This window comes from Penicillium daleae, assembly GCF_028827525.1.
Source record: "Penicillium daleae strain IBT 16125 chromosome Unknown utg000009l_segment0_segment0, whole genome shotgun sequence".
Lineage (NCBI taxonomy): Eukaryota > Fungi > Ascomycota > Eurotiomycetes > Eurotiales > Aspergillaceae > Penicillium > Penicillium daleae.
Genome location: NW_026623157.1, coordinates 3812899 through 3829151, shown reverse-complemented (window position 1 = coordinate 3829151; position 16253 = coordinate 3812899). Strand labels below are relative to the sequence as shown.

The following is a 16253-nucleotide window of genomic DNA, read 5'->3' as shown; positions in this document are numbered from 1 at the left end:
TGACCATTTCAATTAACCCCAGGCCATTTCTAAAGACTCCCTGATTTCGCTGGCTATATATTCTCTACATGCGCTCCTTGCATTGCCACATTCATTCTGTCGCCAATCTCTTTCCACACACGTAGAGCCAAACAACGCCCAAGCCACTATGCGAGCGGTTCGCTACCATGGCAGAGAGGACGTCCGAGTAGACGATGTACCAGAGCCAGTATGCGGAAGTGGACAAGTCAAAGTATGCCAGGCCGTGAACTCTTGACTTGCTACAAAAGATTTCAACTACTCACCATCCACAGATTAAACCAGCATTCGTCGGAATATGCGGCAGTGGTAAGTCACCGAGCATGTATTTCCCAGCTTCTCGGCATGTATCTCACCATCAAATCTCATTCCTAGATCTTCATGAGTATATGGGTGGGCCACATGCAGTACCTCGAACCCCGCACCCAGTCACCGGCGAGAAACTCCCGACTACGCTCGGTCATGAGTTCAGCGGAATAATCGAAGAGGTTGGAGCAGACGTAACAGATCTTAAAGTGGGTGATAAGGTTGCCGTTAAGCCGAATCTGTCGGATGGTACCTGTTGGTCATGCTCGATTGGGAGGCTCAACTGCTGCAACAGCCTTGGCTTTATTGGATATAGTGGTGAGTTGCTCCTTGCTCTATGCGGCGGAGTTACATACTTTTCGTATACTAAGTATACTTACTGATTTGCTGAAGGGAGTGCTGGTGGTCTGTCCGATCATATTGTCGTGGATAGAAAGCATGCGATCCTGCTACCGCATTCGATCCCATTAGAAATTGGAGGTAGGCAGAGCGAGGAAGAAACATTAACAAGATCAACTTACCTAGCACTAACCCTGTTTTTATAGCACTGGTAGAACCTCTATCCGTCGCCTGGCATGCCGTCAAACGCAGCTCACTCCAAAAAGGCGACACGGCGCTAGTCGTCGGAGCCGGTCCCATTGGCCTAGCCATCGTGCAAGTACTAAAAGCACGAGAAATCGACACAATCATCGTCGTGGAAGTCTCCAAACGACGACGAGAGTTTGCCGCTACTTTCGGAGCATCTCATGTTCTGGATCCCACGGAGGTTGACGCCGTTGCAGAGATCCGTGCTATCACGGGTGCTTTCAGAGGTGTCTCCGTTGCCTTTGAATCCTCTGGTGTTCAGGCGGGACTTGATACAGCCATGGCAGGTACCAGGGTGCGTGGCACAACGGTTATACTGTCACTTTGGGAGAAGAAGCCGGTTTTGGACGCAATTGCTGTTGTTCTTGGGGAGAAGCATATCGCTGGTGCTGTGGTGTATGATGAAGGAGACTTTGAGGATGTGATTGGTGCTATTGAATCAGGTGAGTATTGATCAGATCCCTTGATACTGGGTCTAGGTCTATGCTGACGTGTGCAAATGAAGGCATGATTCACCCGCGATCGATGATTACCAGCACGATTGCCATGGAGGAGATAGTCGAGAAGGGATTCAAGGCACTCATCCATGAAAAGGATAAACATATCAAAATCCTGGTTGATATCTCGGCTTGATTGATACACTTTCAGTCGCCTGCGAGCTGGTTCACTTTCCGGAATTAGACTCGAACAACTGTGAAATCTTTGGAATCCTTACCCCGTATACTTCTCCACATCGCACGTTCAAGATGCCTACCGGAACAAGCCTTCAGTTTTTAGGCAAAATAGTCCTTAAGCTAGTGTCTGGCTGACTGTCTGGTCTCTTCAAACTTGTAGTATTGCAACCATTCCTTACTGGCTAGTATTTTCAAGATGAGATGCAATGGCGTCATTTATGGCCATGTCAACCCCCGTCTCGATCTTAGGCAGCGCCAAGATTCTGTTTGCTTTTCTCTCTTTATGGCCAAAGGAGGCAGAACAGATTGTGTGTAATTGATGTTGTGAGCAGCTTTTAGTAGTTCTGCCATCTCATCAAAACTTCTCACGAGAATCATTGGGCAGCCAAGATGCTCGCATTGACGAGACCATGCATGTCTAAGCCTAAAACAAGGGAGTCAAGAGCGACCAAGCAGATTGGCTAGTCGGGATAAGAGAAAGCGCTCGAAACCCCGACGCGGGGCTGTATTCATACGAAATCACTGCTGAGTCGACAGTACAGCGATAAAAGTACTACAGTAATCCTATCCACTTCTTCATACGCCATCTCGGCTGCTGATGTGTCAAACGATGACTAGAGAAACTGGTCGGTTGGGCTAGCTCGTCAGTTAGCGTGAGCTGCTCGGTCAAATCCGCTCTCTTCAGTCTTCACAAGTTCGCTCTATGGGGTAGTCCAGACACAGCCTTGAAGGTTGAGGCTATGCCCAACGCAGTTTGACAGAGATCGGTCGGGCTACAGTCCGGACTAGCCGCCGGATCGTAACCCATCGCTAGGGCCGATCTGAACCGCCAATCCTTCCACGGTTCGTGTTGATGATGTGGCCGTCAAGATCTGCCAAGGCCACGAAATGGCTTTGCCAGCACGCCACATGGAAGCACACCACCGGGCCGAAAGCCACTGGACCAGCATTTTTAATATCGAGGGCTGTAGGGTTGTAACATGGTTCGTTACGAGTGCAGTTGGCGCTAGTTCTCTTCTCATTGTCGAAACAAGGAAACTCCACCATTTTCTCACCGTTGGAAGATTATAAAGCGAGTTTTATTTTTGTCTTTCCAGGGGCCAAGGCGTTCCCACTCGTCTGGGTCTCTCGCTCGACACTAACGCAGCACGTCGTTTGTGTCCGCATCTGATTGATCCACTCGTCTTTTGTTTTTCTTGTAAGGAGCCCCCCTTCGCCGTGAGCTGAGACATGTCGACACTGACACCGCTTCATGCCCCGTTGGAAACCATTGGCCCAAACTTGTTCAACCTGTTGGCCCTGGTTGAGAGCGGATGGAGACGATCTCCAAGGCCCGCAGTTCCGTATATAGTTCATCTTTGTCAGAGATGCATGATTTGATTTTTTTTCTTCTCTTCATTTTTCCTTGCACTTGGCTACGGCCTCTAGGTTCTCTTAATTTTTTTTTAGTGCCTTCAAGCCTCCTTTTTTAAGCTTTTCGATATACCTGCAAGGTCACATTCTGATATATCGCTACTATTGAAGCCTTACCACTTTGGGATGCAATCTAAGCCGTCTGATCGCATCGTTGCTGCTGTGATTCTCTAGACCTCCTCGCCTCAACCACATCCGGAGTTACAGAGTACAGACACACCTACAGTGATATGGGGAGGTCACTGACAGGGACCGTGATCATCACCGGAGGAAATGGCTCCTTAGGATCCGAGATCGCCGTTGCCATCGCCAAAACACAACCCTTCACACATCTCCTCATTACAGCCCGACATCCCAAACGACAAGATGCGCGGGACCTCATTTCACGAATCCGACTAATCGGGCCCCGATCCATCGAAATCCTCAGTCTCGACCTCACCGACCTCCAGTCCGTGAACAGTTTTGCCCAGCGGACCATCGAGCGAGTACGAAGTAAAGAAATCCCGCCCATCTTCAATCTCATCCACTCCGCCGCTATTGCATCGTACACCGTCGACGAACTCACCCTGGACGGGTATGACCCCGTCTACCAAACCAATTGCTTCGCACCGTTCCTCCTGACAGTCGGCTTACTCGAGGCGTTCCGCGCGGGCGATGGAACCCCCGACGGAGGCGCGAAAGTGATCTACATCGGCTGCTCCACGGCGTCAGAAGGTCGGCTTGACTTCTTCGACCGCGATCAAGGACGCGATACTCGTCCGCCGGGGACGATCCTGAGTCGCAAGGAAGGGAATATTCGATTCGGGAGTAGTAAGCTTCTCGCGAGCGTGGCGCTATATGCATTGCGACGCAGCCTGGCCAGTGTAAGTTCCCAGTCTGACACCCGATCGCTGGTCCACCCCGGTCAGATTCCACAACGTGCATTCTGCTCATGCAAGTGCTGACTAGAAGCTCTCCCAAATATAGGCCGGCAGTATCGCGCTGGACATCTTCACGCTAGATCCCGGGGGTATGGCTGGGGCGAGCCACCTGCGAACCGGGGCCCCCTTGTCGGTACGGGTGGCACATCAGACACGGTCGGGGCTGGGGCCGATTCTGCGCATGGTATCGCGCAGCTCGATCAACAAGGCCAGTGTTCCAGCCAAGGCGATCGCCAAAGTCGCATTCCGTCGGGGTGCGGTGGAGCAGGCCGAAAGGTACTTCATCCTGGATGGAGAGTACGAGGCCGGATCCGTCCTGGGGACACTGCGCGACGGCGCGGCGATGGAATCGTTGCTGTTGCGGATGATGCGACAGGTTGAGGGGAGTGCTTCAAAGGGATCGCCTGTATCGATTAGTCCTGCGCCGACGACCTATTGAGGGAGGATGAGAAGGAGGTGATCTGAACTGGGGTTGATCGGATCACCAGGATCAACAGGATCAACAGGGGGAGTTGATTGAGATGTTTGGGGAGTGTTTGACAATCCCAAAGTGCCAAAACTGGGTGATGCCGATTGGCTGCGGAGTGTCTGACGTACTACACGACACGAGCAACACTGCAGTAGTAGTCTCTGAGTTCAAACTAATGTACGCCTCGTACACAAAGTACGACATCACTACGTAGGCTACTCGCGTACATAGTATTCGAGATCAATGTACTTAACAATGTCCTTGTTATCTTGGTTGTCTCCTTCAACTGTACTTCTTTCGTACCAATTGTGTCCCTTGTCCTCGATCGGCCGCAAACGGTCGACCGGATTCGTCGCGTGTTTGTCCAAGCGGAAACGCTCAGATCGGCCCGCCTGGCAACACATGTCCGTCCAGCGAATCTTCGATCTTTTTGGCTCGATACTGTACCTTCAATTGCAGCTCTCTCGTTCTTGCCTCGTTGACTTCTTCTCACTCATCTTCTTTGCTCTTCGTCTTCCCTTTTATTTCTCTGTGCTTCTCCCCTGCCCTTGTTGATCTCCCTACATTCCTCCCTTCCTCCGCCTCATCCAATCTCGAGCTGGCCTTTCGAGACTCTGCCGAGGACTGGTCGCTAGGCTACAGAGCAATCGCCTCTTCAATCTTCCTTCTTCCTCGATGCTGCCCATCTCTTCGCAATGAACAGGCAGTACGCCTCTCCAAAGGGCTATTCAGCCTACCCCCGAGCGCCCAGCGCCTTCTCCATCTCGCCCAATCGGTACGTAACGGGTCCCAGGCGTGCATCGCAACCCCCCATTGGAGCCACATGGGGCCAAGGACAATCGCCAAAAAATGATGGCTGATCAGAGAGCCCACCCCAGAAGAGCAATCAACACTAACCGGGTTTCGTGACAATTCTCAGTAGCTTCCAGCCTCGTTCGCAACCCGCCCTCCGCCGACGGCGTCAACTGTTCCAACGGCTGCTCCTACTCGGCGGGGTATCACTCTTGCTAGTGATCTTCATCTTTCCCTCCTGGCGCGCCGCCATCATCCCGACTCTATCCCTTGGTCTCGTACATCCTTCGGAGGACCTCCAGCTCCAAACAGTCCGGTACTATGATCTCTCCGAAGTTCAAGGCACGGAGAAAGGCTGGGAGCGTGGCGAACGCGTCCTCATGCTAACTCCGCTGCGCGATGCCTCGTCCCACTTGCCCATGTTCTTCTCGCACCTGCGAAACCTCACCTACCCCCACAACCTGATCGACCTAGCCTTCCTGGTGTCCGACTCACGCGACGACACACTGGGCATGCTCACGCGCATGCTGCAGGAGGTGCAGAATGACCCGGACCCGAAGATGAACTTTGGCGAGATCTCCGTTATAGAGAAAGATTTTGGTCAGAAGGTGCAGCAAGATGTCGAGAGTCGGCATGGTTTCGAGGCTCAGGCGAGTCGGCGGAAATTGATGGCTCAGGCGAGGAATTGGCTGCTGAGCGCGACGTTGCGTCCCACCCATAGCTGGGTCTATTGGAGAGACGCAGATGTCGAGACTGCGCCATTCACGATTATCGAGGATCTGATGCGGCATAACAGGGATGTGACTGTCCCGAGTACGTGACTCTTCCATTGTCTACAATCTCCACGAGTGGTGCTAACCCTGGCCTCTAGACGTGTGGCGGCCACTCCCGGATTGGCTTGGTGGTGAACAACCTTACGATCTAAATTCCTGGCAGGAATCGGAAACCGCATTAGCCTTGGCCGAGAGTCTAGATGAAGACGCCGTTATTGTGGAGGGATATGCCGAATACGCCACATGGCGACCCCATCTGGCCTACCTCCGCGATCCCTTTGGAGACCCGGATATGGAGATGGAGCTGGACGGAATTGGTGGTGTCAGCATCCTGGCAAAGGCCCGCGTATTCCGCGCCGGTGTCCATTTCCCAGCATTTAGCTTTGAAAAGCACGCTGAGACCGAGGGCTTTGGCAAGGTAAGATCCATCGATTCATGCGTCTTTCTATTCCCAGCAGCTAACAATCTTTTCAGATGGCCAAACGGATGAAATTCTCCGTCATTGGACTGCCGCATTATGTCATCTGGCATTTGTACGAGCCCAGCGTGGATGACCTGCGCCATATGGAGGAGATGGAGCGTGAAGCCCGCGAGCAGGAAGAGCGTGAACGTGAACTGCAGGAACAAACAGACAGCACCAAGGCCAAGGCTCATAATGCTGCCAAGGGCTCGGACAAGGGTTCCGACGAGGGTCCCGCTGCTCAACCGGCCAAAGACTCTGCAAAGGGCTTTTCCAATCTTTAGAGCGATTGAGGGCTCGGCCGTTCTTTTAAGCTCTCGGTCGGCTCTAGTTCGACATATCCAGCCGGCTGGATCCTAAGCATGCAAGACATGGTGTGCTCGCTGGCCCTCGGAGCAGCCATGTCTTGACCGATAAAGAACTTTTGCTACTCTTTCGGGACTTTCTTTTCACACCAACTCGCTCTGCTGAAATTGGAGTCAGTTTACCTTCAAGCGACACAAATGCACTGCGCTGTCTTTGGTTTTCTTACATGGGGTTCTTGGTCTTTCCCGTTTTTTTTTTTGGTTTGTATATGTCCTGTGTTTTCGGGTGGTTTTCTTTTTTGCATGGTATACTAGACAGCATTTTAGAGGGCGTGATATTGGAGCTAGCAATGTGGTATTCTGGAATGACAATTGGCAAGTTGATTACACGCTCTTTTCCCTGGCTAGAAATCAGGCAGCGTTCGAACGGGCTCTGATGAGCCATGCAGTTCCCAGTACTAATAGTGATATGCCTGTTGAATATGCAAACGCTCGTCCAGTCACAGTTCGGGCCTCTTGATCTATGCCAGACAGATGGAGAGGTTCTCCCTGTTGTTCCTCTGCGCTGACCAAAGTCTTTCCCTGACTTGTACCACCAACACCAACACCATCAGCACTCTGAAGCGCTAGCGTTTTGGCAAATGTTCGAATCTAAAAGAAATAAGCTATTCAGGCCAACTTAATCTGGTGCCAAAAACACATACCTCGTCGCATTTAGCGCGGCTTCCCAAGTAATAAGGGTCTTCTGGTTGAATCTTCCGTTGAATTTGATCAACATATCGACAGAAGACATGACACACATTCTCCATCCCCCGACCAGCCTCAACAACTAGTCCAAGCGCATCCCCCTTTGATATCTTGAGACTCGAGTCAAAAAGGGCCGGATTGCAGAAACACAGCTCCAGCGTGGCGATAGCCATACACTGAGGAATAGCGCAGAAGTTGAAAACGCTCTGCTCACGCAACCCAGCGAGATACGACAGGCAATCACATACATGCTGCAGAGCATCCAGTATCATCTCGGAGCTGGATGAGAGCGCGAGACCCCGATTCTCGGGTTGGAATAGATCGTCAAAGTGGTCGACGTGCTTGGACCAGATCTCTTCAGGCCAGAACCGTCGACCATCATCTCGATCTTCGCGTATATCCCGAATGATATTAGTCTTTTGTAGGAATAAACCCATCGGTTTGTATAACCCTTGGTTGATCAGATCCGTCTCCGCTAGCTCGGCCTCAACGAAGAGACGCGTCAGTCCCTCGCCTACTATACCGGCTACATACCAGCAATAGAGGTCATACTCTGCAATGGACTCGATACCGATTTTCTCCGAAGCTGACCTGCGTGCATAATCAGCCATGCCATTCCCCATTTTCTCCGTGACATCGCGCACGATCGCCGCGTAGACTGGCTTCATCTTCTTGAATTCGACGATGACATTGTCGAATTGAACTAAGAGTTCGCGGTCTTTTTCCTCTAGGCGGTTGCCTGTGTAGTTCCAACCGTCTTCGTCGAGATAGTCCTTGAAATTGCGAAGGAGAGGCTCTTTGATCTCCAGCGGGATCGAGGTGTCATCCTCGATTGTGTCGAGGCCACGCAGGATCAGATAGAAAATGCATACCGGTAATGCTAGTTCTGGATGCAGTTCTTCGACGACGGGACTGAAACTGCGGCCTGTTTTGCGGAGGAAATTGAAACAGGTTTTTGCTGTGGCTGTCTCGTTGTTTTTGTCTCTTACGTGGTGAGGTCTTTGGCGTAGGCTCCTGTTATGGGCGATGGGTATTTGTTAGTGAGCCTTCTCCAAGCTTGGAATATTGGGTATAGTAAGCATACCACTGAATTAATGTTCCTAGTTGATTTGGATGAAGTGCAAAATATAAGGCATTAGATGCAAATCCCATGGTGGTGGGTGACAGAGTCAGATGCCAAGAAAGCAGATAATGAAAAAGATTGTACCACAGATGACTACAGTCAGGGGTAATTTTGTTCTATAATATAGCCCTTGGGCCTAGGGACTTCTAGCTCCATGAGAAACTATATGTGCTGTTGTTATCAAGTGTGTTGTGCCTGGCGGGTTTCGGGTAGGGGTGAAACGAAACCCGCCCTAGAGTTTGGAGGCCCTGGTGAGCTCAACTGATCAATGGGAGGAATTGGTGTCCATATTCAGTGCTTTAGCAATATTTAAATACAATTGTAGGCATAACTGATGGGTGAGAATAGAAATGCGTAAAAGGTTGTCTGTCTGCTGTACAAGGCTTCAAGCCATATCTTCAACAAGGGCTAGTATCTATCAATTCTTCCAAGTAGCCTGTATACACCAAAAGTCTCTAACTACCGACAAGGTGGAGTCCCCCTCAGCGGCAACATCTCCCCTCCCAAATCCGGAATTCGTCGCATCTTCTTCATTTCCCGCCTTCTACACGTTCGGCAACAGCATGCACAGCCACGACAAACACACAAATTGCAACAATTCCAACATGTCAAAAGTTTTCCGAGCCCACTAGGTGGCAATTTAGCATCGGACCCCTGTAACACTGCTCCTGTAGGCGCGATATTCCAAACCGCAATGGCAAAGAGCATTGGCACCGCATCGAACGCATATATATACCATTCATGATAGGGAATAGGATTAGCCGTAGTCTCGCCGGCCGAGAACTCCACCAGGCGGTATATGATTCGCACCGGAATAAAAACAAGACTCCCGTATAAAGCGTACAGTAGATGTCTCCACCGCCGCTTGTCTGCGAATAATCTTCCCCGCCGTCTAGTTGCAACATCTGTGTGTGAAACCGAATGGCGACGACCAGGAAACAAATGATGAAGAATTGCTGGATGCCAATGCCAGCCACTTATATGTGGATTCCTTTCATTACTGCATTGTTGGGTTGGCCCGGGCTTGCGCTCATTCCGCCGATGATCTGGATGATGAAAGAACCAAAGTCAAGCAGGATGAAGATTGCTGCGAGAAGTGAAGGTTTGAAGATGCTGATTTGTAGTTCTGGTATGAAGAAGTATGCCATCCTAGCCAAGACCATGTAGAAGTATGCATTGACCCCTGACGCAAAGACAGAGGTATCAGTATATGTGAGCTATAAAGCAGTGATAAGTAAAGACTTACATAGTGGAGCTAGAAGAATGAATATTTGGGTAACAGTGGAAATCGTGTTATCCTGCTGATTGCGTGTACTCAAAGCACGGGTGGTATAACCCACGCATTCCCAAGGAACGCCATTAGAACGACCCAAGCAAAGTCTGCCTTGTAGATGGTAGCCTGGACAAAATGCGCCATCATGAGTAGACCGAAGAGAACGGCGAATGCAATCGCTGCTTTGAAAGATGGGTAGTAGAGATAGAGGGCATTGCATTGCGAGACAGGAACCCAGCCATTCTTGTCTGGTGCGACGGTGGGTGGGCAAGTGTTGGATGGCAGGTTGAGGCTCAGGGTAAGATGAAATCCCGTCTCCGTAGTTGTAGATGTTGGATCTGTCGTTGTTGATGATATGGCTGTGGTGGTTGATATCTCATCTCGTGGTGACTGGCTATAGACTGCCGCAGGTGTTTGAATTGGTGTTGCAAAAGCCGTAAGAGATGTCACTAGTAGAGAGCATAGGATAGGGAGATATTGTCGCATTTTCGGTGAGAGGGCCTTGGCTGGAGGAAGTTGCGCAACGTAGACTCAGAAACTATAAAAGCGACGGAAAGACTCTAACCAAGAAAATGTTGCCGCAAATGCGCAAGAACTGAACAAGGTCCTTCTGGTTACTAGTCATCATATTGTCTTCTTTTTATAGGCAAAAACCACGAGGGCCTTTGAATACTCTGCTAACAATCATATCTAGTTGCCTGAACAATTATAGAACAGCTGCACGAGACAGCAGTATATACTAGCCAAAGAGCATGGCATAGTTGACAAAAATGTTTGAAGAGTAAGGATGAGGAAATTAATCGTCTCTTTGGCTGGTTGTGATTGGCTGACTCGTTTATAGAGCCTCGTTCAAGGAAGTGGACGAGCAATTTACATCGTCTAATTCGTTGGAGGTGTGCCTGATTGGGGGCCTGGCTGGGTATGTGTAGCGCGAGGCAAGGAAGCTTCATGTATGGAAAGCCCTCCACGTCCGTCTCAACCCCGGAAAGGGTTGACCGGGCGCTGACGCAATTGTAGCGGCATTTCCCACAGGTGAGATTACCTCAATAGCCAATTCATAATTCAGAACCACCTAAAGTTGTCCGAACAAAGCAATAATGTTTCATCTTCAGATCGACTTGTCCGAGAATCCAGAAGGTTGACCAGCTTCATAGTCGACCATTAAACGGTGGTCCGTGCACAACCAGCGCGTGTCCATCGCGTCCGCGCGCGTTTCTTTTGGCATCTCATCAACTTTTCTTGCAGATCGCGCTTGGAGATATTTGCTCGTTCCAATGGCGACTCAAAACTCAAGCAGTATTCTTTTCACCAATACAAATCCCCAACAGGGGTTTCGGCTATTGGAGCTAACCCCAGAACTGGAGAAGTTGTTCTCTTCCAAGGATGCCCCCGCGTAAGTTGACTGCTTCATCCATGCCTTAGCGTCCGCATAACGTGGAAGTTCTGGCTTGTCCAACGTTGGCCTGTTCTCGGGTGCTGTTTTTCAGAGGCTTCCTCTTGCAACTAAACCACTTACAAATACCAATCTACTAGACTCGAGCTCAAATCTCCCTCCGCAGCCCTCGCCCGCGCCGTTGTCGACCCAAGTGCCTTAGAATATGTCAATCTGTGTACGCCCACGCAAACCTACCGCATCCGCCAAGTACAGTCATCAAACTCTCTCCATATTCTTCGACCTAGCCTTGGACAGATCTCAAGAGCAGACATCAAAGTCGTTGAAGAAGAAGCCGGCGAGAGCGGCTCCTTGAACCTCCCTGATGAGGCCGTGACAGCAATTGCGAAATGCAGATCAACGTTGGAACTACATGTTCCTCCTGGAGGGTTTTCTGCAGTCCCCTTCCTGGAGAAGAGCTTGGGTCTATACGATCGCCGGAGCGGCGACGATGACGGGGATATTCCTATGGATGAGTCTTCACGTGGGTTCGGCGCATTGGGCCTGGCTGAGTTGCGGGATCGTGTTTTTGTGGATATCCCAGTGTCCTCGGCGCAGTGTGAAGCTGGCTGGAGGGAAATTTGCGCGTTTGTCGACGAGAAGCAAGGCGCATGCTGGCGGCCTTCGGCACGAATGCGGCTCAATGTGTGGAAGCGCTTGATGGAGGGTGCGATATTACAAACAATTGACCTCGAGAAGCAGTTTCTGGTAAGAGACTTGTGGAAATCAGTCCTTGACGAAGACGACACTTCGGATCCTCCGTTCCCACGAGCGCTCCTTGAAGCCGTGGTGAGGAGACTCTGTGTGTTGGATGAGGGGCCAGCATTGGCTGATGAGATTAAGTGTGAGTTACTAATGGTCCGATGTTTAGTGTCATGTCCAGTCTGATCTGATGATTATCCAGGGGCAAGCTTTGACAAGGCCGAGTGTACGCAATGGGTGGGTGAGACATATCTCGCTGCCACAGCACCCACATCATCATCCGCGATCGGGCGGAGCGACTTCCTCCGTGAATGGAAAGATTGCCTTCCAGAGTCCTGGAGAAGCGAGGTTGCTCTATCCAAGTTACAAGAGGGATCATATCAGAGCCCCGATCCTACGACAATAAGCTTCGTTGAACCATCGCAACGGCAGCAAGTCAGCCAGACTTCTGCCGCTGCGCCAGCTACAGCTGCCAAAGTCAAATCCACCAGAAACTGGCATGAATTGCTAAAAAATCAAAAGCGCCACTGATTGCAAATCATCAAATACGCTGCCGCGCCATTGATGGAGTAGCCTGATCTATCATGCCAGGCACTCTCTAAAAGAATATGTCACGTCTGCCACCCAATAGCTCATGTGATGATGACCTCCGTACTTGAACCTCCAAGTATGATCATAATTCTCAGATGAGCAAAAGCAAACCCTTTCGAAATGATACCCAAGCAATTTGCATCAGCACCAAGTATACTTCTCGTTCAAAATCCATTCCACATCCTGACCAAGTCCATGCTCGTCACCGGTCCAGCGCAGGCAGGAAATGCTGCTCTTCTCACGGTGCACGACCTCTGCATCGGGATCCAGCACCTTGACAGCCTTCTGCAAAAAAGGTTCTGGATTCCAGAATTCGACGTTGCTCAGACCCCACTCCTTGGCCTCTTGCTGAGCTCGCCGCAAGATATCGGCCATCGCTTGGACCAATGCTTGCTCTGCCTCGGGTGATGTAGGCTCGTCATACACCCACCGCAAGATGTAAAGCACACTGTCTTCAGGTGTCTCGCCAAATTTCCGATTCCACGCACAGTATACGCGGACGTCGTCATTGCCTGCACCCTTGATAATCGGTGGTTGGCGATTCGAGAATAGCTGCTGCGCGTAGAACTCCTCACGAGCCCAGTGCCACACAAAGTGGTCCAAGTTAGGCAGGATAGCCACCTTGGCGGTTTGTGATTTTTTCGAGGCGACCCGCATGTCCTCACGCAGTTTGGTAATGACGGTGTCGTTGCACATATTCTTGTCGACGTCCTCGGCATACAAATCCCGTGTCACACTCGTCCCTACCACCCCATTGGACAGCTCCTCCTTCGCCCGAGCCGGCAACACCATATGCGAGGATGAGTATGGCCGCCAGCCGAACTGTGCATAAAACTTCTTTCCGATATCCGAGAACAAAATTGTGAAAAATGCTCTGCCTCGTGGCTGCTTTTCCATTTTCCATGTATCCAGCTTCCGGCTGAGCTCTTCGAGCATGCGCTTTGCGTAACCTTTGCCCCGGAACTCCGGTCGACAGTAGACACATCCTATGCCGTGGGTGGATACATCTTCCACTTGGCCGTCGTGTGCGAGGAGGGCTTTCTTCTGGTAGGTCTCGCAGGAGCTTAAGATAGTGCGATCACCCTCGGGCTCGCTACCGTCGACCAAGATCCAGCAGGTCAGTCCATCTCGAGTAAGTCGTTGGCTGCGGAGGTGATCTTCACGCGCAATGTAGGTTTCGACATCCAAGAAACCCTTCCAGGCGGTACTATTGAGCTTGATGGAGGCGATACGCTCTTCAGGAGTGGCGGGGACCAGGATCAGGTCAGGCGAGTCTCCGTCTGGGAGATGGGGAACGTTTGCAGCAATCATCTTGGTATCGTTTGTAGTCCTTCTGATTGAGCGGCTTTCTGAGTAGGAAAGTCTGGGTTGTTGTTGAAGGTCTCCACGACCTACTTTACTCCGCAACTAAGAGAGCTTCGGATCGAGAAGGCGAAATTAATAGCAGGGCAAGCCTATTGTATAGATCGGCGGCCTGGTCACGAGAGCGGAAAAGTTACCGAAGTATGTAGTAGAAGGTCAAACCCCCTGCATGTCTCCAAGTTCCACGATCACGATCAAAGCTCCCGATAGTTAAATGACGGGATATTTTGCAGCGAAAAGGAATAGGAGAAGATCAAGAACCAAGGAAAATCCTCTCAAAAGAAATCCGGGGTCGACAGGTTCAAATGTGGATTAACCGCCTCTTGAAGGCCCACGGGTGAGGGCCCACCCCCCAAGCGGCATGATATAATCCGGAACCGCGCCCTACGCACCTTACAGCGAGGGGACAGGATCGGGCAAGTCGAGAGAGATTGTGACACACGCCAATTTCGATCCTAGTTCCATTCGTCCCCGCTTCAATTGGCTCCATTCTGGCGCGTTTCTACCACCATCATCATCCGGGCCGGGAAGGTCTGGTGGGAAAGCGGCGGCCGACGGAGGGGGGTTTCTCTTTGTCACCCGAGCCGAGGGCAAGCGAGAGAAAGCGGGCTAGATAAGGGTAAGGAGGAGGTTGAATCTGCAAATCAGATTGTTCACTTGGCGGCTTTCCACTTGATGGGAACTAAGTTTAGTTGGAAGGCCGGTTAGACCTGCCGTTGACGTAAGGCGGGAGGAGCCCCACTGGCCCTGAAGGGAAGTGTTCTCCAGCAGTGATATGCATCACGTGATTGAGCACAGAGGATCATGTGATGTAAGAAAAAGTCATGTGGCATCATCACGTGATCTAACCAGTTGACGGTAGGGTATGGGCTGGTCACGGGGTTGGAGGATGACCCGCTTACGTAATGGCTGATGACATCGGCGACGAGATGGAGGGGAATCTTCGATCCAAGAGGGGCCAAGAAAATGAGGGGAATTGGGCCATTTTTTTGCTGTCAGCCAACGACCAACTCCACCATCCATAAGCCATCCGATTCCAACTATCCCGGAAAAATACCAAAAATATAAAAAAAAAATAACTTCAACCACCCCCCAAGAGGATAATTATAATCCAACTTTATCTTGACTCGGGTCCTTGTTTACCAACGCTCGCCTGGAGGGCCCCCTTCTGGTCACGAGGGTCGTTCCTCACCCCCCTCCAAGGAAAAGGGGGTCACTGCCGCCACCAATGCAGACTCCAACCACCAACTCTCCAGATGTCAAGCTAGTGCCGCGTCGCACCTTGGAGGGCCACTCTGGTTGGGTCTGGGATGTGGCCCTCTCGCCGGATGGCACGATGGCGGCGTCGGCCTCGAATGACACCACGGTCCGAGTCTGGGGCACGACGGCGACGGGCTCATTACATCGAATCTTCAAAAACCATTCTGGTCCGGTCAGGGCTGTCTCCTTCTCACCGGACAGCCAGCGGGTGGCGTCTGCCTCCGATGACATGATCGTGCGAGTCTGGGAAATCGGCACGGGGGTTGTATCCCGTTCATTTCAAGGGCACTCGGGCTGTGTGAGGTCGGCAGCGTTCTCGCCAGATGGGAAGTTGATAGCATCGGCGTCGGACGATAAAACGATCCGTCTTTGGGATCTCGGATCTGGCAACACCTTAAGAGTCTTCCGTGGCCACACGGGTTGGGTGCGGACGGTCAAGTTTTCACCAGATGGGAACCTGCTGGCATCGGCCTCGGACGATTGCACGGCCCGCATCTGGGATGTGCATACAGGTACCGCCCGCGCCGTACTTGAAGGTCACACTGACTACGTGCGGGCCGTGAATTTCTCCCCAGACGGCACGATGGTAGCCACTGGGTCAAAAGATCGAACAGCGCGGCTGTGGCGAGCGGGTACTCTATCCACGGTCCTTGAGGGACATTCAAGCTGGGTGAAAGACGTGATCTTCTCTCCAGACAGCAAAATGGTCGTCTCCGCGTCGGACGACTCCACTATAAGACTTTGGGATACCAGCACAGGCACAACCTGCACCAAGCTGGGGCCAGTCCAGGGTTGGGAAAGAGGGATGGCCTTTGCGCGGGACGGGAAGCTAGTGGTGTCTACAGCTGATGATATGACAGTCAGGATCCTGGAGACTGACGAGAACCTATGGTCTTTGAAATAGAATTCTTAGAAGAAAGATTAATGCATGAACTATCTGCGGGTCTCAAGATAAGAGAACCCAACCCTTTTTCACACCCGGGGAAAATTCCGACTTGGAGGTACTGGTCCTTGACAACAGGAAAAGCGAAAAAGCAACTCTCGGGAG

The 16253-nt window shown here is 51.3% G+C and overlaps 8 protein-coding genes across 8 annotated transcripts; 5 read left to right on the top strand and 3 right to left on the bottom strand.

The window, feature by feature from the left end:
* Window positions 1-148: 148 nt before the first annotated feature.
* On the top strand, window positions 149-1542 carry N7458_012531 (2,3-butanediol dehydrogenase; the record flags this gene model as incomplete). The annotated part of the gene is made up of 6 exons (XM_056915912.1): window positions 149-232; window positions 294-327; window positions 394-642; window positions 718-804; window positions 870-1352; window positions 1415-1542. 6 exons carry the CDS (start codon window positions 149-151, stop codon window positions 1540-1542), a joined length of 1065 nt encoding a protein of 354 aa, XP_056760666.1.
* Window positions 1543-3226: 1684 nt separating this feature from the next.
* On the top strand, window positions 3227-4355 carry N7458_012530 (glycosyltransferase family protein; the record flags this gene model as incomplete). Its single annotated transcript, XM_056915911.1, has 2 exons — window positions 3227-3859; window positions 3963-4355. The coding sequence occupies 2 exons, from the start codon at window positions 3227-3229 to the stop codon at window positions 4353-4355; spliced, it is 1026 nt and encodes a 341-aa protein (XP_056760665.1).
* Window positions 4356-5080: 725 nt separating this feature from the next.
* N7458_012529 (ANP1/MMN9/VAN1 family protein) lies at window positions 5081-6694 on the top strand (the record flags this gene model as incomplete). The annotated part of the gene is made up of 4 exons (XM_056915910.1): window positions 5081-5160; window positions 5305-5990; window positions 6049-6368; window positions 6425-6694. The coding sequence occupies 4 exons, from the start codon at window positions 5081-5083 to the stop codon at window positions 6692-6694; spliced, it is 1356 nt and encodes a 451-aa protein (XP_056760664.1).
* A 432-nt stretch (window positions 6695-7126) lies between these two features.
* Window positions 7127-8614, bottom strand: N7458_012528 (uncharacterized protein; the record flags this gene model as incomplete). The annotated part of the gene is made up of 3 exons (XM_056915909.1): window positions 7127-7366; window positions 7420-8476; window positions 8547-8614. 3 exons carry the CDS (start codon window positions 8612-8614, stop codon window positions 7127-7129), a joined length of 1365 nt encoding a protein of 454 aa, XP_056760663.1.
* Window positions 8615-9562: 948 nt separating this feature from the next.
* Window positions 9563-10344, bottom strand: N7458_012527 (uncharacterized protein; the record flags this gene model as incomplete). Its single annotated transcript, XM_056915908.1, has 3 exons — window positions 9563-9802; window positions 9832-9840; window positions 9922-10344. The coding sequence occupies 3 exons, from the start codon at window positions 10342-10344 to the stop codon at window positions 9563-9565; spliced, it is 672 nt and encodes a 223-aa protein (XP_056760662.1).
* A 788-nt stretch (window positions 10345-11132) lies between these two features.
* On the top strand, window positions 11133-12523 carry N7458_012526 (putative sister chromatid cohesion protein Dcc1; the record flags this gene model as incomplete). The annotated part of the gene is made up of 3 exons (XM_056915907.1): window positions 11133-11251; window positions 11392-12134; window positions 12195-12523. The coding sequence occupies 3 exons, from the start codon at window positions 11133-11135 to the stop codon at window positions 12521-12523; spliced, it is 1191 nt and encodes a 396-aa protein (XP_056760661.1).
* A 201-nt stretch (window positions 12524-12724) lies between these two features.
* Window positions 12725-13894, bottom strand: N7458_012525 (uncharacterized protein; the record flags this gene model as incomplete). The annotated part of the gene is made up of 1 exon (XM_056915906.1): window positions 12725-13894. The coding sequence occupies one exon, from the start codon at window positions 13892-13894 to the stop codon at window positions 12725-12727; it is 1170 nt and encodes a 389-aa protein (XP_056760660.1).
* A 1279-nt stretch (window positions 13895-15173) lies between these two features.
* Window positions 15174-16109, top strand: N7458_012524 (WD40 repeat domain-containing protein; the record flags this gene model as incomplete). The annotated part of the gene is made up of 1 exon (XM_056915905.1): window positions 15174-16109. The coding sequence occupies one exon, from the start codon at window positions 15174-15176 to the stop codon at window positions 16107-16109; it is 936 nt and encodes a 311-aa protein (XP_056760659.1).
* Window positions 16110-16253: the final 144 nt, after the last annotated feature.